We start from the raw sequence: 23,695 nt of genomic DNA on the forward strand, positions 1-23,695 counted from the left end.
ACATTTGTACACTTACATCAACGTTAACCCCCCTCCCCCCAATCCATTCTTATCAAGGCCAGGAGCATATCACACAATAACTGAGAACAATACGGCAAACTACTGCAGCCCTTCCTATCAGAGGCATGAAGAAACAGGCAGAGAAAAACAGTGAATCTGATAAACCATGACAGGGCACAAAAAAATGCATCTATTTCAACCCAAGTTAATTCTTCATATTTCTAATTCATCTTGCAATAATAATTAAGACAAACTTTCTTCTAATTATCAAACATTTTTTTTATATCTCTTGAAAACAATATGCAGACATGTAAAGAAACTGATGAGGAGAAGAGGGTACAGACAGATGTACGGCGGTCAAGAACTTACGGGCATGAGCCAGAGAGAGTGCCCACAGTCGGAGGTAGGAGGCAGTGTGGGAAATACAGCCCAGGCAGAACTCAATGGTGTGGATGGCTTGGTGGATGAACACCTCTCCAAAGTCAAACTGAAACATGCACGCTCACAGGTCTTCACATCACACTCTCTTCTTGGGTGAGATGGCTTGTAAGGTTTCACACACACACACACACACACACACACACAGAGGACCCTGAAACTAAGTGGATAGAGTTCATGCCAGAAGTAGACAGCATCACTCTTAACAACATCTTATCCACAGGGGAAAGTGGTCCACATTTCACATGGGCAAATCACATTAAAATAGAAAACATTTCTGTCCAACTATGTTTATGAATCTATAATTTTAACTTCATTCCACCACACCACCATGTCTGATCATTTTCTCTTACACATACTTCTAAAGACTTAATTGTTATAAATGTATATGCAGTTAAAAAACAACAACAAAAAAAAAAAACACCAATAAAAAAAACACACCAAAACACTCTATTCCTTTTACACCAGCTATGCAACGACAGCTCTTCACTGCGTAAAGCATGCTGAATTTCTTTACATCATCATCTATGATACAGGAGAGTCTTGAGGATCACAGTTAACATTCTCATTAATGTCCTCCACCTCACCTCCTCCTCTTCATCTTCCACCACAAAGATGTTGTGGGTGGTGCCATTGGGGGAACCATCCTCCACGTCTGCAGCCATCATCAGAGAGCCTTCTGGCTGCAAACACACACACACACACACACATATCTATACAGCTTTTTTTCTATGGATACCTGCTCTTCTGAGTCTTCCTCAAATCTCTCAACAAGGAAACAATCAGCAATGATCCCATTCAACTGCAGCTTCCTTCAATCATGTCTATGCACAAAAGCAGAGTATGTGTCTATGGAGATGTCTTTTCTTTTGTGATAACGTTCATGAAACCAGTATCTATTTTATCAGTTTAGTCAGTCAGTTCATTATCTAATATAATATTAAGATTTTTTAAATTTAAATCTTGATATCAAATATATTGTGTGAAAAAAAATTCAAGCACAGAATCTGCACAAGTAAAACTTGATAGATAAACCAGCCAGCAAATGAAATAAATTTCAAATATACTATGCATTAATTCCTAATCAGAATTCATCTCCACTTTTAATCAACTGACTGCAATCAAGTCTTGCTGAAGCTCCCATTTATACATGATAAACTAACCAGAACAAAGACAAAAGATATATAAATCTGATCATTGTTCACTGAAATGCATTATTTGATATAGAACAAAAAAACCCCAAACATTGTCAACTACATAAAACTGAACCCAACTTGCCTATTATCACACAACTGTCCTGGTAATCTCAAGATATGACACAAGCACATTCAGGCACACATCACACACATGAAGAGTCACACCAAACAACAAACAACAGATTAAAGTGGAACTGACCAAAGCTGTACAGCAAACAGGACACATGACATATCCAGGAATATCTGTACATTTGCATTATGATGATTTAGTTTGGTTTAATCAGTATTTTATTTGGAACATATCACAATACAACACAGTTACAGATGAACAGATGACTTAGTTTCAGACTGGATCCACTGATTCAGAGGAAATATCTAATACCACACGCTAAATTCAAACACTTTGATGTGCCTGTGGCTTACAGGACATTTTCATCAAAACTGTTAGACCACTATATAAAACCAATGAACAGCTGTTTCAAGAGAATATAATGATAAAACATGCAGTAAGTGTTAGCATCTGTACAGGTTGGTTAGCAATAAAAACAGCGATTTATCATTTCATGTTTTTATATCATGGCAGGAGTAAGAGGTGAGGGAGGGAAGGTTTCCCTAAAATTAATCTCCCCTTCATCTGTGTGTATGTGTGTGTGTGTGTGTGTGTGTGTGTGTGTGTGTGCATGTGAGCAAGTGAGTGAGCGAGTGTGTGTGTGTGTGTGTGTGTGTGTGTGTGTGTGTGTGCATGTGAGCAAGTGAGTGAGCGAGTGAGTGTGTGTGTGTGTGTGTGTGTGTGTGTGTGTGTGTGTGTGTGTGTGTGTGTGTATTACATGCATACTCATAAGCATACCAATGTGTATGCACATCTATAAATATGTGCATGCGAAACAGAAGCAACAGCTTGTGTATGGTGAAATGCAATGCGCTGCCACTGAAACTGAAAACACACAGTTTTAGTTATCCTAAGTTCCAATGACATCACAGCCAAGTACAATACTTACTACTTTCAGCATGCTATATGTTTTCTATAAGTATCACCCCCCTGTTAATTTTTGCCAGTCAGCAACACACACCTTGTCAGTCTGTTATGATGTAAAGCTGTCAAAGCTGATACACTGTTCAAAGAAGCTTACTGAAGCTCAGTCTAGCTCATTTCTACTTAGCACAACAGGAATGAGAAGAAACAACAAAAAATGTTGGAAGATCTTAAAATATTTTTTATATGACACACACACACACACACACAGAAAGAGAGAGAGAGAGAGAGAGAGAGAGAGAGAGAGAGAGAGAGAGAGAGAGAGAGAGAATAAAAAAAGAGAAAAATAAAAGGCAAGATTCTGAAAGGTGTATCCTAACTTTGCTGAACAAACAAACAAAACAACAACAAAGAAACATATCTCAAAAAAAAAAAAAAAAAGAAAAAGAAAAAAAAAAGAAAAAAGAAAAAGAAAAAAAGAAACAGATCTCCAGTACAGTTTGTGTTCCAGGATTTCTTATCCCTTTTTCAGCCACACAAATCAATTAAAGAGTGAAAAGGAAATGACAACTCTGAAACAAATGTTACCAGAACTGAATGCTGAAGTAGAGGTAGGGGACACAAGCGTGCCTATATATCTTCTATTGATGTATAATCATTGCACACAAAAAAAGAAAAAGAGGGGATCAAAAGACTGCTCACACCTTTCGTCTTGCAACAAGATGACCAAGTAATGTTGTGAGAAAAGATAACTGCAAGTTATAGCTGAGACTGTACATTGTACCTTCTTCATTATTTCATGTGCCTGTGGTGTGCAAAATATGTTTTTGATATTACTAATCAGATTAGGATCCATACATTCAAAGATGCTTAATACTAATAATTACTAGTAGATAACCACTGACGGCAGCATTAGGGGAAAGACAAACAAGCAACAAACTGGCAGTCTACAGACTATATTTTTTTGGTAAGAATCCATGATTCTTGCTCAGCGTATTAACCAGTTTTTGTGGAATATGAGATACACTTTCATGTGGTGACAGTTCACACTGAGCACAGTCCTGCGGATATTGTGTACAAAAAACAAAAGCATTTTGTTCAGTTCAAACAAAGCCTGCTGCATGATATATACACTGATGAGAGAAAAGGCAGAGTGAAGCAGAAACATTTAAGCACACTCTGCTACTTCAGGATAAGCAAATATGATGTCACAACACACCTGTTAAAGAAAATGATGGTTATATAATATAAGCAGAACAGATTCTATGACATGATGAGGGAAAATGTGAGTATCATTTGAAATATGCATGCTACATGATGCATGTTAAACCTTTTCAGAAAAAAAGAAAAGAAAAAGGAAAACAACAACAACAACAACAAAAAACCCAGTAAAATGGGAGGATATAAATTAAATATTAGTCACAAATGGTTAACAAAAAATCATAACTATGTCTGAACAAAACAGGAAATAAGTCAAATCAGTTGAAAGTATTTCATATCTCATATAGATCTCCATGCGGATATTTTTTCTTCCTGAACATCAGACCAATTCATTTCACTATTGCATGCACTGTATGTACAAGTGTGAGCGTGACTTTGCGGGTGTGAGTGTGACTGTGTGCATGTATGTGTGTGTTTCCATGTGTGCATGATGTTAGTTATTTTCAAATATAACTCTGCAATGAATTCTTTACAGTTTCTATAACACTTCACAGGGTATGACACAGTAGCCACATCGTCTTTATGCAAAGTTTAACTCCCTTTTGGAGGTGATGCTCTTGACCTATCACAGAACTGAAGAGCTGAGAATTATCGCCTTTTTACTCAAACCTGAGTGATCTTTGGTTTAAACGAGGGCAAGGCCTTCCACACTAAAATGCGATGTCGATTCAAATAATGTTTGCAAAGTACTCATACATGACAAAAGTTTATTGGGTTTTCTGTTATGGAAAATAACCAGGTAATTTTCATGGAAGAAAAGATTGCTGTTAAGAAAATATGAGTTGCTTCATACAAAAATGACTTTGGTAAACTTAATCTGGAAAAGAAATGGTGTTAAGAATTAAAATCAAACTTCAGGAAACAGCTGAAAATGGTAATTAAAAAATGTGGCTGGCAGCCTGAGTAATGTGTTAGAAGCATACAACATGGCAACAGCAGCAGAGTCAGTAAATGCAGGCGCTGGCCTATGTACAGGTCAACAGGTGGAAACTCTGAAGCACAAGTTACCTGGGCGTCCTTGTCAAAGGCTGGATTCACATGCTAAAACCAAAACAAAGACAATGTAAATGCATCAAAACAACAACAAAAACAAAAACAACTGAAAAATATGTCAAACGTAAAAAAAAAAAATATATATATGACAAAATCATGCATGCAAACAAGATGCATTTGTACAGACTGACATCGGTGCTCATATTCTAGCTGACTGCACTGGGCCATGTCAAGAGGGAATGGTTAAAAATCGGTTCCAGCTTTGAAATCCACAGAAATAAATCAACCAAACTTACTGCCATACACCAAACATTATCAATCAAACAGGGCACCAGAAACAAACAAGTATAGTACTAGAAATGAACTTTTTCTTTGACACACAAAAAAACAAAGAAACTAGGATACTACAAATAAACAAACTAAGGTAAGCGTCTAAAGAAAATGTACATTATTGGACACTACAAACATAAATGTTTTAAAATCAATATATTGATCATAACTATGAGATTTATGAGGCATGAATTTCATCCAACTAGGCACCAATCAATGACAATATCTGGAGACAGAATTAGAAAAAGGCAAATGCAGTTTGCTGGAAACCATTAACCACAATCAATGAAATATTCAATCAATTCACCTTAAAAGCACACACAAAACAACAACAACAACAACAACAAACAGGCACTGATGCTGGGGACAGTTAACTGGTTTGCATAACACTGAATTCCCTTCTAGTACTAAAAGTTACTTTCTGATCAAATTCTGAACTTAAGTGGCCATTCCATTTAAATTCTTGCCGACAGTCCTGTTTTGAAAATAATTAAGCGGAACTTCTGGCCAGCTGGACTTCATTTCCATTCTCACTTCATAAAAACAATCCAACATATATATTGATTACACTGTAATAGTTTCAGTGCTGTGTACGTACACACCTATACTCTCTTGCATGCACACACACTCCCCTCCAACCTACTCTGATCCTGCCCTCTCACCACCAGACACAAGTACACACACGCATGCACATGTTGCGCCCACATGCACGGATGCACACACACACACACGCACACACACACACACACAACCCTCCCTGCCACCAAATGGTAGATATAAAAAAAACAAAAACATATTCACTTCAGCCAGTATGTATCAAAAGCATGATGAAAAATGGTTGTCAATACAAGTGATCATTCTTCAAAGCTGTCAAAACACTGAAAATAATTAATTCGGGGGGATGATTTCATGACTTTCACACAACAAAATTGACTCGAATGTCACATAATGAAAGCAAAAGCAGCCTGTGATAGTTATATATATATATATAAAAAGAGCAAAAACTGCACACAACCATGATGTTCAAAATCAGCCTTAACAACCATCAAAATTTTCCTTTACCAAATTGCAACTGAAGCTGAAATCAGTCCACAAAATTCACTTAGATAATTTCACAACAAACCAACCACACTAATTCTTTACAATAAATGATATCAGCAACTTGGTTAGTGCAAGCAAATGAAAAGCTGTCAGTGATCACACAATCCACTGACATGAGCAGCACAATTATTACAAGCGAATAATCTGAGAAATTATTGATCTGTTTTGTACTGTGTATGAATATGAATATTCAACACGTGAATACACGAATCACATACTTTATTGTATATACTTTGATACAGAGATCTTCTTTTTGGCAGTAACACATGTCCAACATAGAGAAACAACAAAGAAATAAAATAAATGAAAAATAAAAATATAATTTGAATGGAACCAAAAAGAATGGTCTATATTTGATGAAGTGTATGCAGACACAAGCTCAAAATTGTGTTGATACCAGGAAGAATACCAGCAATAAGAGTTTACATGTGACTATCCAAACATATTTAGTAAAGAGTGTAACTCTCTCCATGCACAAGGTACTCAACTTCAAGTCAATACAAATACAAATATATAGTAAAGAGTGGTAACTCTCTCCATGCACAAGGTACACAACTTCAAGTCAATGCTGCTTACGCTACCAATTCAGCTAGCACACAGGTAAATAAAAGGTACACTGGAACAAACCCAGACACTTCCTCAAAAAAGGAAATATAGTTCCTCAGTCAAGACACATCCATACGAGTGCTGCGGTCATGTACAGTTTTTTTCAATAAAAAAACAACAAAGCTGTCTTCTATCTCTGAAGCAGTTCGTGTCCTCAAATTGTGGGTATGTCTGTCACAACCTATCAAGATTCCAACAGCTGCTGACAGATGTATCCAGTCTGAATCTTGCCTTTGAAACACTGACTCAAGTTCTGACTGGCTGGATCTCAGATTTTTCCATCACAGACACTACAAAACAGGAAGTGAACAATTTTCTACAAATGACAGAAATTTAAGCGTAAAGTACATATATTGTTTTTCTTTTTATCTTTCTTTTATATATATATATATATATGTCAGTGGTATGAATAATTAGTACATCTAAAATGCACTATGAACCTGTGTTAGATTAACATGTGTTCCACAGACAGTGAATTTGATACCCCGGGTGCAAAGTATAATTTGGATGAATATATTACTCAGACCCACTGTGCCCTGGAAAACCTACAGCACATGAATGCAACTGACAATGGTCAGAAGAAGATCCATCATCCTGTTATCTAGATATCATCTCTTGTTTATCTGACTGCAGATGATCAGGAAAGCAGAGGAAATAAAATATTCAGCACTGTGAACACTGATCAGCTTCTCCAACATCTCTCTCAAAACAAATCTCCCAAAAGGCCAAGTACTGGTGTGTTCTTTTTTTCCGATGACAAATTAATATCTTTTTTCTCATGGCAGTCAGGCTGTGCTTCAGAGTCCAGAATTTTTCTTTGGCTGCTTGCAAGATGTCCCTGTGCATGTTGTCACTTTCACTCATGTCACTTGCTGCATTCTGCTGCATTCAGTCTTAGCGGCAGACAGGTACGAATTCTATGCCATAAACAGGTCTGTTTTCTATTTGTTGCTGAACATATACAGTCTTGGGAAAATCATTACAACAAACTGCAACAATTTTTTTTTAACAATAATCTCAATCATGTGTCCAGATTGTAATCAATAAATAAAAACTTTGCCACCTTTGAAAATATAATTCAACAGTTTTAATACACAAGCACAAACATACTGATCTAGACAAACATGCAGGGAATGAAAATAGTTGTTGAGCAAACACATCCTTTGAAATGATTCATGAAGTACAAAAATACCTCACATAAGCTGAACGAAGATAAAAATCTGAAAGAGCATTCCATTTCAAGGTAAGTATCTTTCCAGTTACAATGACGCTTTCACTGTGGTATGATTCTACAGTGTGTGTGTGTAAAGAAGACTGGTAATTAAAAAACGAAAAGAAAAAAAGAACAAACCTGCAGCAGAAGCAAGCAATAAAAAATATACTAACTGGAATTCTACTAGCAGACAAAAATCAGATCAATCTTTTTTCATATATCTATTTATTTATTTATCTATTTATTTATTTACAAAGAAGTATGAGCAGAATATTTTTGAAACATTTTACAATTCATTTCTATTGTTCTATTCTAATTGTTCATTTTGAATAGTTTGTTTCATAAATTTCACAAGTTCTGGCTGATCAATGATGTAACTGATTTGTTGCAGTCCTATCATATTCATTAAACTCATTCTAGTTCATACGTTTTCTTTAAAAGGGTAGGATGAGTGCCAATTCCTTTTCCCTCAATAAATAAAGTTTCAATTTCGATTTTGATTAAACCCTATAAACGACAACCTGTTAGTGCTTGGGAAGAGGAAGACAAAGCGACACTAAACACAGCCTTGACGGGTCTGTGAACTCTAGCAAAGCATGCACTTACCACCATTTCCACATCAGTAGGGGCCTGGGATTCCTGTTTTCGTGCTGTGTTTTTCTGATATATCATGTACACACATTGGGGTGAGCACAAGTCAGCACCACTGACCACATCCAGATGCACAACAAACACAACACACATGAACCCATAAATTGGGGGTGGAGGGGAGGGGGGGGGAAGTAGCCAGGTGTCAATTAACAGCGCTGTCAGACAAGGCTTTTGAAGCATCAGTTTTGCAAAGGGACTCCCTCTTCAGTTTAGATCCATCAACATTAAGCATGTACACTGAAATATTATGTTTGCTAACCCAGTTATTTAGATATATTATCACAGATTTGCTAGCAATGAATTCAATTCTAATTACTTCAGACTGAACGATTTACTCATGGAATAACAGCAAATTTATGCAGTTTTCTGAGACCAAAATACATACTTACATGAATGCATTTTTGCTTCCTAACACACACACACACACACACACACACACACACACACTGTGAGCAAAGCCAAACAAAATCTGAATACTATAATACATGACCAGTATAATTAACCATTAAAGTGAACTCTTAAACTAGCCAGAAATATTTTTTTCATAATTCTACTAGTTCCTGGCATTTGTCCCCTTTCTTTACTTCTGTGAAAGCATGTGTGTGTGTGTGTGTGTGTGTGTGTGTGTGTGTGTGTGAGAGAGAGAGAGAGAGAGAGAGAGAGAGAGAGAGAGAGAGAGAGAGAGAGAGAGAGAGAGAGTGAGTGTGTATGCACACTTACAGAAGCATGAATGTATTGTTAATTTGAGACATCAGATTGAAAAAAGTCAGATTTTGGGAAGATGACACCCATGGCAGGAACTATGTCATAACTGTGTTTATAAACTCAGCACTGTGAACTTTCTGATTGTATATAATTCACACCATGAACACAAACTCACAACACAAACACAACAAGCCCAAGCTGAACACACATGCCAGTGTCACATTCACTACAAAACCATGCACCCGTGCACGTTTCATGCAAACATCAATATGTTGTTGTTTTTAGAAACCAAAACATTAACTGAACTGCTTCACACAATGACAAATGCAAATTATATACACTACTTCATTCAGTACTGCCACAGAAATTATAACAACATTAGCTACACACGTACACACACACACATACAAATCACACAGAATGCAAAATTTCATACAGTCATTTACATGTCAGTGTCAGCATCTACCTTATGGCAGCTGTAAAAGAAAGTTCATTATTCCATTACTGGAGGCATACACATAATTCAATGTCAACAAATGAAACATTAGCAAAAGACAAAAATAAGTGATAAGATGGGAGGAGTGGACAAGGTGAAAGAAAAGTGCATCTTAATGGCATGATCCATCTTTTCCCTCAAACAACATGTCAGGCACACACACACACACAAAGTGTAATGAAAGTAAATCACAGAAATGCCCAACAATGAAATGAGTATAATGGATCACTGAGATTCCATTCCATACTAATACATGCACAACCTTAATCAAATTTATTCAACTAAATAAATTCACTCAAATTTAATAAACCATATTAGCTCCCAGAAAACAGTTTACAATAACTGTATGCTGAATGAACACACACAATTAAAAAAAACAACCTGTTTCTGATTTTGTCATTAAAAAAAAAAGTCCCTGTGACATATCATGCCCACACAGGTGCCAGTTCTCTACAGACATACATCAGTCCACACCTTGCTCTCTATTCTCTGCAATTTAAACAATTGAAAAGATTTCTCATTCTCACCTCTTCAGCCACTTCGTTGGGGATCAGGGCATCCGTGGACTTGGCACCCATGCTGCCTGCCCTCTGGGGAAAAAATGGAAAGAAAAAGTTCTTATGTGAATCACTCCACAAAAGTAAGAAGATCTGCACACCGGTATTCTGCAGCCTTTCAAAGGCAGTAACGTACACAGGCACATTGTGACACGTTATCAAACAAACACACTATCTATACAGAAGCTAAAAGCTGTAAAAGAGGTAAATTTTCAATGAGCCACCAACTGTTATAAAAACATTGTCACAATCTTGTCGTTTTTTCCTTGGAAATAACTTGTCATGCAGAATTCTCAAAAAAAAAAAAAAAAAAAAAAGACAAACAAAAACCCCCTGATACATTGTACTCACCTATTTTTATATCACAGACAGGAAATACACAGAATGGCATGCCAGAACTGTACCCACATGTACTTGGATTAAACAACTTTATCTTGTACAAAAGGGTCAGATTCTAAACAACAGGATCAAGCAATGCTTATCTGAAGACCAAAACACTGGATGAAAAGGCGTTTCCAACAGTCTAAAAAATTACCATTCAATAATCTTGTTAGTTTAGAGTTCATTTCTAACTTGAGATCAGCAGAAACAGAGCCAAACATCATCCAGTAAACAGTGCAACATAATCAGCTTTCATGTCTTGTGCAAACAGGCATGTAATCTGTAAATAACCTTGTGACAATTTTAGTCTTCCTGTGAAAAGAACACTGACATTGAATGCAGATGTGGACCGCACATGAGCTGTTCATAAACCAGCCATAACAAACACTGACAGCAGAGGGAGAGGAGCAGAAAGCAGCATCTGTGCCACTGACAACTTTAACGACTGTCTTCAACTTTCTGGTGGAGGCAGAAAGGGATAACATCAGAATGTTCAGCGGAAAACCAAAACAGTTTCAGTTTCAGTAGCTCAAGGAGGCGTCACTGCGTTCGGACAAATCCATATACGCTACACCACATCTGCCAAGCAGATGCCTGACCAGCAGTGTAACCAAACGCGCTTAGTCAGGCCTTGAGAAAAAAAAAAACCCCAAAATCCAAAACATTCAATCTGAAGGGAAAATACAAACACACACACACACACAAAGTGATATCAAAAGCAGCCAGACTTGTCATAACTGAAAAGTTGTACTGGGGACACCAGGAATGCTTGTTCCAAACCGCTTTCAAATATATATGCAAGTAACAGTGGTCTACAAAGGACATGCAGCATCCACTGTAATTCATCCCTACTTGCTGTACTGAGAGATACTGGAAGAAGGAGAGGATTACCTGCAAGTCGAGTGTCATCAAGACAAAGAAAGTCGCCATGGAGTGCCAATACAAGAGAAGGGGTTGAAAACAGATTCCAAACCCAATCTGCTGCACAGTGGACTGAACTAAGCCTCTCGGTTGGGCTTACAAAGTTTGGAAAACATTCAGCGTTCTTCGAGTTCTTAGTCAGTAATCTGTGGTTACAGTGTGTGCATTGAACATGAGACTGGGTGCGGGCAATCACTGAGACAGGTGAGTGAAGAGAAACATGACAATGAGAAAAAAACTTGTCAGTGAACCAGGGAAAACTACCGCAGACCGGCAGGACAGTCACATAAATGCAGCTTGGCAGCAGAGTGGAATGGTTCAAACATTCCTTCGCTTCACTGTGGGGGCAGACTTCCTATGACCAAGGCAAAAGATAACATGACGACTATACATTATCAGGCAACATAAACACAAAACTGAAACAAAATTATTGTACTGGAAAGAAATTTTGGGAAAATGTATGGAAAAAAGACTAAAATGAGAGAGGATAAAAGAAAAGACTTTGAAAAGTTATTTCACCATCTTGCCCTCATAAAATTCATTTATTTAGTGAGAAAATCATCTGTAAATAAAAGATACCAAAAAAGAACATTTGCTAATCTGACAGAAAGTAAATTCCCTAGACATACAAATTTTAACAAATAAACAACACTATACATATATATATCAATAAATATACATGTCATACAAAGAAACAAAGAACAACCCCAACAAACTGTGCTTTCACCTCTTTGCTGAGTCTGAGTGACATTATGTTCGTCTCTGACTGAACTGCAAAATAATCAGCAACTGCCTGCCATACAGGTTCTGAAAACATGTGGATCAAATAACAAATATGGAGGAAGCATGCACAACACAAGGAAGACACAGCTTACCCTCATCTTCTTGTTATGCCTGGCACGCAGAACATAGGGCTTGATCAGCAGCAAAACAGGTACACTCAACACAGCCGCTATCACGAACGCCGTCTGAATGGCTTGCTGTTGACAGATGAAATACATTTCATTTCAAGTGCAGGAGAATGTGAGTTGTCAAGTCTTTTTGTTTTTCAAATGAATGTGTATGCAACCACTTTAAGCGAAGAAAACATAACAGGCTAATGAGCTGCTTGATTGGAAACATTCATGCAAAAATACTGATACTAAAATATCAGTCTTATTTCTTAAGTATGTGAGTTCATAACATTACACATGTACAGCTGATGTGATCATCTGCACCTGTCAAGAGGTGGTATTGTGCAAATGCTGTTCAGTACAATATATAAATTGGAACAGATCTCTTCCAGGCAGAAAAAATGGTGGTGCTGCACTGTAGCGACACTCTCTCCCTGGGAAGAGCAGTCCGAATTTCAAACAGAGAAATCTGTTCTGACAAAACCCTAATCAAAATAAAATACATCCCCAACATAAAGTTTGTTGTTCCTCTTACCTGGCCATCATAGAAAGTCCACTGTGAACAGCCCACTTTGGGATCGGCCGTTTCATTGGCTTTGGGTTTGTCAGTGTAGGTCATCATGAACATGTTAATGTACTCTGCACAATTATACAACCATCAGTTACTGTCAGCTACACAGGAAAAGCATCAGACAGTCAGAAATGGAGACAGTTGGTGATATGTTCAGCAGCACAGTGCCCCCATGACCAGGCCAGGTTACAGGACCAGTGACATTGACAGTGACAACTGAAGAGTATATTGGAAAATAATATTCACTGTTACTGACATATGAAAGATAACTATTTGCAAAGTTCCACATATAAACAGAACAAAATTAGTTATTAAGTCTCCTCCATTGACACAAACAAAAAGAGAGAGACAGAAGGAAAAAGGAATATGGAGTGAGAAGTATAAGATGTAGTCAGCAAAGACAGGAAGAAAGATATTGAGATGAAGATAACAGAAATAACAGTGAAAATGCAAGCCCTGCAAGAGGAAGATGATGCAGAAGAGAAGGAGTAAAGAGGGCTTTGAGTTCAGTTCACATTTGACTAACTCTTTCACTGCCAAGGTTCTGTTGAAAAACACTCCCTGGCACCAAATATTTTAGACTTGACACTCTCAGGTACACTATTAGGTTCATGTCGAAACAGCACAGTGGACCTGTTCACTTCAAACTAGGTCTGGGCAAAGGTTAGTCACTGTTCTATTGCCCAGGAGACTGGCTGTAGCTGTCAAGCTTTGTTTCAATCTGATAAATGGTCCTTTCAACACGATCCCTTGATGTTGACTAAAGTCACCTATGGCACTGAAAGAGTTAATAGCTGACTACTGAAGCAATATCCCAACTGAAAACATTATAGCAACAAATCATTCACAAATTAAAAGCAACAACAAAAAATCTATATGACACAAACACAAGTCAATACCTCAAAATCTAATCGTCAAAGTAAGAAATACATTTTCAGGCACCCATACATCATATCAACTGAAATAAAAATATTTACTTCCTTTAAAAATATTCAGAGGTGGAACCACTTTGAAAATGCATTTTCACTGAATCAGCAAAACACTGTATATGGTCTTAATCCAAGCTCCCAACAAGATGATTTTAAGATTTAAGACAATGGGGTCAATATGATTTTAACATTTAACACAATGGGGTTCGTCACATGACAAGCAACACACAGCTTCTTCATTGTATTGATGACAGACATGGATCAGAAAGAAATCACCATGTAAAACACTTTGACCACCACTCTCTTCTCTGCCTAATTTGTAAGAAAAGTCTGATCAAATTCTATTAGATGTGGATAGTTATGAAAGAGTTTGTTGTCCATGTGGATGTTCCATTCTCCTTTTCTATACAACTGAAACTCTGGGTTTGACGTCTGTAACAAGGAAGAAAAGGGTGGCTTTTATTTTATTCTGTTTCTGGTGGTGGCATTATCTGTAAGCCTTCCTGTATTAAAACTAACTGTTCATTCATCACCATGCTTATGTTAATGGTTACAGGTCCCTAATCCCTTCACAATCACAGGGGCAGAGAATTTATATTCATTGTGTCAAGGGCTTGGCAACAGAAGGCAGAGTCCAATTCTCTCCTTATGTGTGCACATGTGAACTGGATGATTAATTCTCTCCTTATGTGTGCACATGTGAACTGGCTGATTAATTAACAATATGAGGTATGCCTTTTTGCTTTATTCAAGTGCACCTAAATTTTGCAATTAACATTTTACGTATCAATTCTTAAAACTTTTTCTTGTATCCCCATAGTTCAAAAGAAAAAGCCATACGTACGGATGAGCAGAGCCGGTGCACACTTGGAATCCTCAGGTTCAAAGACAATCCATTTGTAGAAGATCAGTGCCACAAGGTATCCAAACAAACAGCCAAGGAAAATTACTTCCGGAATGAATTCCACAAAGATGTTGAGGAACTTGCGGAAGTATCTTCATCACATGTGGAAAAAAAAAGATAAAAAATAAAGATACTATAATACTGATGATTAACCCATCCAGGGAAACAACACTTGCTACAGGGCTTCTGCCAGGGGAATCTGTTTTTAGTGGAAATGGGTGAAATTAACAAAAAATTCAATAGGCTACATTTTTTTGGTCAAAAGTATGCAGACCACATGTTTTTGTGAAAGAAAATTGACAGATCTTTCTACTGAAAACATTCTGAAATTATAGGATGTATGGATTTTGATTCTGAGCTGGTTGAACAATGAAGTATATTTTAGCGATATAATTTTACGTTTCTTTATATAAAAAACTTGTTACTGTAAATGTTTCAACAACAACAACAAAAAACAAACACACACACACACACACACAAACAAATGAAGTCCTGGCTTCCAAGGTGTTGTAACTGAACTAAAATAACAATCAAAACTATCGGACAACACACATTTTGGAACAAGTCCAAAATGTGTGCTGTCATCAAAGCCTCTAATCCTCCCTCTTCCCCCTCCTCTCCCTCCCCCCCAGCTTTCTTTCTTTGGCATGCCTCTGATGTTCTCATGGCGGCCCCTTAACCATGCCCCTTCATGCTCCACACAAAGTTTTTCAACATTTGCAGGTTCGTGTGTTATGTGTCATGTACTGTACTTCCATACAGTGGAGTGATGGCCTAGAGGTAACACGTCTGCCTAGGAAGCGAGAGAAACTGAGCACGCTGGTTCGAATCACGGCTCAGCCGCCGATACTTTCTCCCCCTCCACTAGACCTTGAGTGGTAGTCTGGATGCTAGTCAATCGGATGAGACGATTAACTGAGGTCCAGTGTGCAGCATGCACTTAGCGCACGTAAAAGAACCCATGGCAACAAAAGGGTTGTTCCTGGCAAAATTCTGTAGAAAAAATCCACTTTGATAGGAAAAACAAATATAACTGCACGCAGGAAAAAAAAAAAAAAAGGTGGCGCTGTAGTGTAGCAACGCACTCTCCCTGGGAAGATCAGCCCAAATTTCACACAGAGAAATCTGTTGTGATAAAAAGAAATACAAATACAAATATGTGCAAATTTCAGAACAATCAGTGTCTGCATTATAATATGGGTCATCATAACAGCCTTTACCTGCTAAAGGTTGAACAAGGTTGCTCATTTTCGCCTGTTGTGTGTGTGTGAGACTGCTTCAATTATTGATTGGGCTGGAAGTAGGTTAACGCTTTGAGCCACAGATCATGCCTTATACCTTTATCAGGTCTGTGTTCATGTTTATTCATGATTGTAACAGTCTTTTTCTGGGCTGGACAACAGTTATGATGCTGTTGGAAAATTTGGGAAAGCCAGATGACAGGTTAATCCATCATGTACACAATACAACCACAACTACAGTATAACAGGTTAACCCGTCATGTAGACAGTGAACAGATCATTGCTGTCATTTCTGTTGTCATGCTGCTCATAATGGAAACTGTGACTAACATCTGTACATCTGACAAATCAAAATAACATTGCTTTACTTAGGAGAAATTGGACTCACATGTGATTGAAGAGACTGAGCCAGATGCCAAAAAACATCTGACTGATGCCAATGATGACAGCCAGCTTCATCTTCAGAGAGTTCAGGAAGGCAATCTTATTCTTTGAAGCCTGCCAAATCTGAAAACAAATTGCAAGGGAAAATGGCCTTCAGTTTTCACTTAAACAGCATTAAGAAAATAGAGGATGCATTAATATCTGTGAACATAATTTGAATAAAACAAAATATACAAAGATTCATCCCCCTCACATACACTTACACACATGAATAATTCATCCACAGTCAAAGCAGAAAATAAGAATTACAAAAGTGCAGTTTCTGTCAACACCTACTGTCGTGACACACCAAAATGGCAGAAAACTGCAGACAACAATTCAATGTTACAATGTAGGTATAAAGCGTTGTTAACTTATGCTGACCTACTACTTGGCATTTCCAATTAATATGACTGGACTTGATAAAAATGAAAACCAAGTGTTGAACATCATTTTTCTTGTCACAGTAAATGTGATTTAGTCAGTACTGGTTTATCTAAAAAAAAATTAAAACAAAAAACAGAGACACACACATAGAGAAACACAAACTCACTGGATCAATGCCAAAAGGATAAGGTGTGCTGTTTCTAAAGAAAACCACTGGGTCAAGAGTGAGTTCCTCACAGCATTCAACTGTCTCATTCCTGCAAAACAACCACATTATCTAATTGTACAATGGGACATCAAACACACTTGGTGCAAATCACATAGCAGAAGATTCTTCCGTTACTGGGTTTTGTGGTCTGCACCTTCCAAATTCACTCATTTAAGTGAGCTTTTAAATGCATGACCATTTCAAACTCACAATCTCAAGAACACATATGCACACACACACACACACAGACATACCCCCCCCCCCCCTCTCCCAAACACACACACACACGCACAAGGCTTTTTTTTTTAACAGTTTGAACAGCAGAATCAATTAACAACATACACACGTTCACCTTGACATGGTAAATTCCTTTTTGAGTTAAACTCATCATATCTTTTTTTTTCTTTCCCGAGCTTTCCCACATTACTGTTTTCCAGGCTATCACTGAAGATTCACTCACTCATAATCATGCATTCTCCATGCTGAACCAAAAATGTTGGCCGACTTGGAGAAGATATCGTTATAGATAAAGCCAGTGTAGATGGAGAAGAGACCCATGAGCATGATGATGTAGCGGCCACCCAGGAAAGTGTTCCAGATCTGCACACACAGTCACATATCTCTGAAATAAAATGCTTACCGTAAAGTTTGGTCTATAAGCCGCGACTTTTTACCCCAGCTTCAACCTTTGCGGCTTATACAATGATGTGACTTATTTGAGGATTTTAACGATCCCAGGAGTGTCACATTCTCGTCTATTCTTAGCTGCCCTTCAACTCACCAAAATCATGATTTCTGTTCATGAATTTTTGGATGAGCTTCAGGATAGTGTGCTAACTGTTCACATTTTATAAATCAAATCTGCACACATTAAAGCCTTCAGAACAGCATTCAGTTCTACTCTGCTCAAGCGTACACCCTCATCATGCTGAAAACATGATGTTATGCCTATGATGCAGCCTTCAAATTGAAGGCGATCGACCTAGCAGACGGCAGTGCAAGTGGCGAACCAGCATCGACCTCCACCTTCATGTTCATGAAGTGAAAGCAAGGCTGAAGTCAGTGACAAGATGGCGGAAGCTGTGCTGGTTCTCTTCAACTCGGACACTGAAGACGAAGATTTTAGTGGATTCAGTGAGCAGGATGACGTTGAATAAATGTGACTATCCCTAAATTATGGACTTATTTTCGTTGTGTTTGTTTATTATTTTTTTGTGGCACTAGCAGTACTTTCACTTGCTTTTCTTTGTGTTGTTTCCAGCTTGTGTTTATTTCATAACCTACAGTATCGACAGCTTTTCTGTAGTATCAGTATGTGTTCCACTACCGGAAATAAGTGCAGCTTATAAGCCGGTGCGGCTTATGTATGTATAAAGTTCAATTTTTCCCAAAATTTAGTGGGTGCGGCTTATATACCAGTGCGCTCAATAGACTGAACTTTACAGTAGTTAAAAAAAAAAAAAAATCATGTTTTAGCACATCATACAGGCATCAGTTTCAGTTTCAAAGGGGGTGTCAAAGTATGCGGTCTGATCCACATACACACACCACACCACATCTGCTGTGCAAAAAAAAGGGAACTTCACATAAACATATTGCACTGGACGGGCCTTCAGCCTCAGATTTATCACTTGTTAAATCTTTATCACAGTGATGCAGCTGAAAGTTCTCAGTCTCAGTGTGTTAAAAAAAAGAAAAAGAAAACATGTCTGTAACAAACAACAATGGTAAAAAGTCGTATGAAACTTACCAATACTTTTCATACAAGATAAAAACACTTAAAATCTATCTACAAAGGCTTAGATAGTAAGAAGTCATTCAAACCCTTAATACAGACTTTTCGGAGATTAAACCAATCAAAATCTACCTACAAAGGTTTGCGGCAAGAAAGGTCTTACTTCATTGTCAGAGCGCTGCTTGAGGAACTTTTTCTCATTGATGATCATGAAGAGGCCAAAGCAGAACATGATGAAGCCATGTCCTGCATCTCCAAACATGATGGCAAACAGGAAGGGGAAGGTGATGATGGTGTACAGAGCTGCAATAAATCAATGTCAAATAACATCTCTTACTTTTTGCTTGACTGCCATTTCTACATTTCAATTGCTCTCAAAAAGCTTCCAATATGCAAACTGAACAAACAGTGGTTGTCTCAAATTCTTCTCATTTCAAATAAATCTGATTTAAACATTATTTACTTTACCAGCAGTTGTACTTGACAAATGCCTGCTTGATCCTGTTACACTGATTACCTTCTGTCTGTTCTGAGTTGGTAGTCAATCATCTTTCATCAGGTTACACAACCAGTGCAGTTATAAAATATTCTTTTTTTTTTGTTTGTTTACTGCAACTGTAAGTATCTCCCCATTTGATGTCTGAATATGTACAAATCTGTGTGAGTAGATTTTAAATTGTGTTCCTTGAAGACAAGCACACAAAACATACCTGGGTTGACCTCTCTGTATGAGGCAATACCATAGGCGCTGACGATGTTCTGGAAACCATTGGTGAACTTGTTGGTATTGAAGTAGGTGGGAGGCTTCTTTTTGGTTTCCATCATCTGGACTATGCTGGGCACAGTGCTGCCACTGATTTTCTGAAAACATTAAGTATGGCTGATAAAGTACAGCTGGTCCATTATAGATGTATATGCACATCTGCATCCAAGTGTCTAAAGAAACATTTCAAATTCGACCACTCAGTCAAACAATGAGTTGGTTCAGTTCACAATCTTGTTGGGACCTGTACAATGACCATGAATATACTCGTTCAATATTGGAAATTGTTTTTGGAAAAGCTGCTTCACTAGTAAGCATCTCCACTTAGTGATATAACACACCAACACACTGTATGTGTATGGTCCAGATTGACAATGTACGTTTGAGCTACCTTTCTCAGAGTAAGAACTTTTCTTTTAATCTAGATATCACAAGAAAGTTAAAAATAAAAAAATAAAGAAACACAAAAACAAACAAAAACAAAAAATAACCAACTGTAAAACCTCCATGGATTTCTACACTTGGAACTTTTGAAGGGAGACAGCTCCTATCCTTAGTATCCCCCCCCACCCCCATCCCCACCCCCTCAATTCCAACTGTTGGTAATGAAAATTCTGTAAACAAACAGTCAGGCTGCAATACTACACACAATAATGATGACTGTCAAAATTGACTGACCTCTCCATTCTTCAGGGCCAGTCTGACTTTGTCCAGGGCACTTGTTGGGCACCAGCACTCGGCAATGAGAGAATTGTGGGAGACATCAAAGTTGAACATGTTGAGGGTGTGGTAGATGGCCTTGATCTTCTCCACCTTGATAATCCATGTTCGGATTTCCTTCTGCGCTGACACCAGCACACGATGACGATGATCTGCTGTCTGGGACAATACCTGTTGTGAGAGATTGAAAAAAAACAGAAGTGATATTCAACAATATGGATTTTTGTGACTGGCTCCTTACCTCCAAATGCAGCTGTTAACTCACTGAGCCCTGTGCCCCAAAACTGCCTTAGCATCAAAATTTGCCTCATTAAAATGGTTTTCAATTTCCTACATATACATAAACTGTAAGGAAAAGGACCAACTTCTACAGTATTTCATGGTGTGTCCACATGTAATTTGGAGAAAAACAGCCTATTTTTCTGCGCTTTTTCTGCATTAATATGGCAAGGAAGCTGAGGCTGTAAACTCAGCATGGTTGAATGGGTTAAGCATATTTCAGCAATTTTAGCTGCAGTCTTTTTGACGCATGTTCTTTAAAAAAATTATTGTATAGTATGGAAGCATAAATCACACACACTAACACAAACTAGTACACAGGGTAACACATATAAGCTTGCTCAGGCTATCAAAATACTCTGGGGAAAAAGGCACCATCAAATGTAGAAAAGGATGGAAAAAGTTCACTATTTCAGGTCAGCCTACCGAGACTATGTTACGATCAAAGACACAATGGTGAAAAACCATAAAGCTGTTCAAGGGAACAGATCACACAGACTACCTGCTCAGACATGACACACAAAAGTAATAACTGTGGGGGATGAGTACTGCCATCACTGGCCACTCACAGTCTTCAAGTCTTCCAGACGGGTGTTGACACCTTTCAGCATCTCCTCCCTCTCCTGGGGTGTCTCCGGACATGGGTACAGAGATGCTTTGAACCTGTCAGACCATTGCATAACAATGCTCATATTTCTATCCATAACACTGTTACCTCCACCAAAGCACTTCATGATAAATCTATTATTGTTGTCCATAATTATTTTTGGCATGACAAGGTACTTTTTCTTTGACAAGACAGCGAGTGTTCAATGAAAAGGTCAGTTTACAAATGCATCTCACACAATCAGATTTACTGTCAGATTTTAGTAGTTATCATGAATATGAAAATGACTTTGTACTGCTTAACATTAATTAAAGTGTTTTCAAGGTTTTAGAATTGTATAGAGAAATAAAAAAAAAGTTGGATAACATAGTAGTTCATAGTCTGGTTTTAAAAACAACAATAATAAAATTTCAATACCAACATCATTTATCTCTAACCAAATTAACATTCTGGTGGAAATGACTGATTCAAATATCCTAAGTCAATGGCACTGACCCTTCGCAGATTTTCTTCACTTTATTCTTGAGCTGCTCTCCTTGGAAGAAGATGATGAACACATCCTTGAAGACAGGGTCTCCCTTAAAACAGAAACACACACAAAAAACACTGCTTTTTTGCGCAGGGTAACGGCAACAGCACAACTGAAGCAAAATCATAACAATGCAGAAAGCTCAATGTAAATCATAAGTCTGTGCAATGGAAACTAAGACTTTCCAGCAAAATAAAAAAATGATACCGTAAAACGTTACTCACAGATACAGGGTCCTCCAGAGGTCCTTCAATTGACTCGTGTCGCATAAAGACATTTCCACGACAGGCGAACCACAGCAGGCGTTCAAAACCCACCATCTTTTCACGTGGAATCACACCAGCCAAAAATCTACAAGATAAAATTTTCTTACTAATGTTTCCATGTAAAACTAAATCAACCTTCAATTCATGCTGCTTCTTCCCCAACACCCATTAAAAGACAAAATCATGCAATAGTATAAGGCACTACCCATCTCCAGTAGCATTTGAGATGTAATAGATGTTGATTTTTCCCATCTTTTAGTTTGGGGTCTTTCTCTTTCATATGCCAATAGTTGGCAAACATTTGCTCTGTTCCTGCTATTGCCTTCTCATCATGAATTACCACCAAACACAATAACTGAAAAATTCTAAATCTGAAAAAGTTTGATATAGTAATATGATCCTCCTTCCTGACACCCAAAGAGTCATGTCTGTTACCAGTGAAGGGCAAAGTATTTTGAAAGTATTTGATTCCCCCCCTCCACCCCCACCCCATCATTCTATTTACTAGCAGGAAAAAATGAAAACCAAGAATAACTAAACAAGAAACAACATACACTATTGCAGTTGCAGGGACTTTGAAGAAACACTCCCACATAAGGTGGCATCACACTTCAGTTCCAAGATTAAAAGAATGACATAAACTTGAGTCAAATTCAATGTTCTGAAGGAACAAGAGACAGAAAGAAAGAGAAAGAGGAGAGATAAAGATTGGCAGAGACAAAGACCGGCTATGAATTGTCCAGCACCCTTACCCTAACTGTACAGACGGCTGACTGACAGGAACATGGCCCACTGTTTCCTCAGTAATGGCTCTCTGGGCGTCATCCACAATGGTGTGCTGGTCTTGACCATGCTGTCACATACCATAGTGTTCATCTTTTAGCTGGCTCTGATCACACTTGTACATAAAATGAAGGCACAGTCACATGGTCATGTATTCCGTTTGAACATATTTTAAAACACATACACCTACCCTGTTAGTTTAGTATACAGTTGATCGGAAAATATCAGCAACTGACAGTGACCAGTTTCTCAACACAAATCTTTGCTGCAAATAACCAAATCATTAATCATTCACAAATAAAAATCAAGAGATCCAATTTGCCAAACTATTAACTTTGGTGCAACACACACACACACACACACACGCACACACACACACTCACTCACTCTATTTATCTCTAGCTCTCAGAAACCCAAAAGTTAGTGATAACTTACTGCCTGAAAGAAGAGCTGAGTCTTGGTCATGACTTCCTTCAGTTCTGAAAGCTCCTGGAAGTTCTTCTTGAGGGCTTCATTGTTGGTGTTCACTTCACGCAGCTCCCCTTCGATCTTTTCAAAGGTTGTCTGCACATCATTCATTGTGTTGGTAAAGAGTAAAATATATCCAGCAACACATACTTTGCACCATATGAAAATTAAAGGCGAATTAAGAGAAAGACTTAACAACATAATTTT

The 23,695-nt window shown here is 37.8% G+C and overlaps 1 protein-coding gene across 4 annotated transcripts in view; it reads right to left on the reverse strand.

The window, feature by feature from the left end:
- The window catches only part of LOC143274813 (V-type proton ATPase 116 kDa subunit a 1-like), a 34,116-nt gene that overhangs the window by 5,506 nt on the left and 4,915 nt on the right, over positions 1-23,695 (reverse strand). For 3 of the 4 annotated variants that reach the window (XM_076578863.1, XM_076578782.1, XM_076578940.1), the window contains exons 5-23: positions 23,456-23,584; positions 22,990-23,090; positions 22,196-22,322; positions 21,938-22,020; positions 21,405-21,498; positions 20,515-20,727; positions 19,784-19,934; positions 19,237-19,376; positions 17,799-17,938; positions 17,297-17,387; positions 16,709-16,827; positions 15,020-15,171; positions 13,211-13,314; positions 12,658-12,762; positions 10,451-10,513; positions 8,678-8,731; positions 4,837-4,869; positions 1,026-1,121; positions 370-487 (exon numbers count right to left, since the gene is read on the reverse strand). In XM_076578863.1, coding sequence (XP_076434978.1) covers positions 370-487; positions 1,026-1,121; positions 4,837-4,869; positions 8,678-8,731; positions 10,451-10,513; positions 12,658-12,762; positions 13,211-13,314; positions 15,020-15,171; positions 16,709-16,827; positions 17,297-17,387; positions 17,799-17,938; positions 19,237-19,376; positions 19,784-19,934; positions 20,515-20,727; positions 21,405-21,498; positions 21,938-22,020; positions 22,196-22,322; positions 22,990-23,090; positions 23,456-23,584 — 2,113 coding nt within the window. The remainder of the gene's footprint in view (positions 1-369; positions 488-1,025; positions 1,122-4,836; positions 4,870-8,677; positions 8,732-10,450; positions 10,514-12,657; positions 12,763-13,210; positions 13,315-15,019; positions 15,172-16,708; positions 16,828-17,296; positions 17,388-17,798; positions 17,939-19,236; positions 19,377-19,783; positions 19,935-20,514; positions 20,728-21,404; positions 21,499-21,937; positions 22,021-22,195; positions 22,323-22,989; positions 23,091-23,455; positions 23,585-23,695) is intronic. The other variant, XM_076579020.1, reaches the window with a different exon arrangement.

Source organism: Babylonia areolata, chromosome 1, assembly GCF_041734735.1.
Source record: "Babylonia areolata isolate BAREFJ2019XMU chromosome 1, ASM4173473v1, whole genome shotgun sequence".
Classification (NCBI taxonomy): Eukaryota; Metazoa; Mollusca; class Gastropoda; order Neogastropoda; family Buccinidae; genus Babylonia; species Babylonia areolata.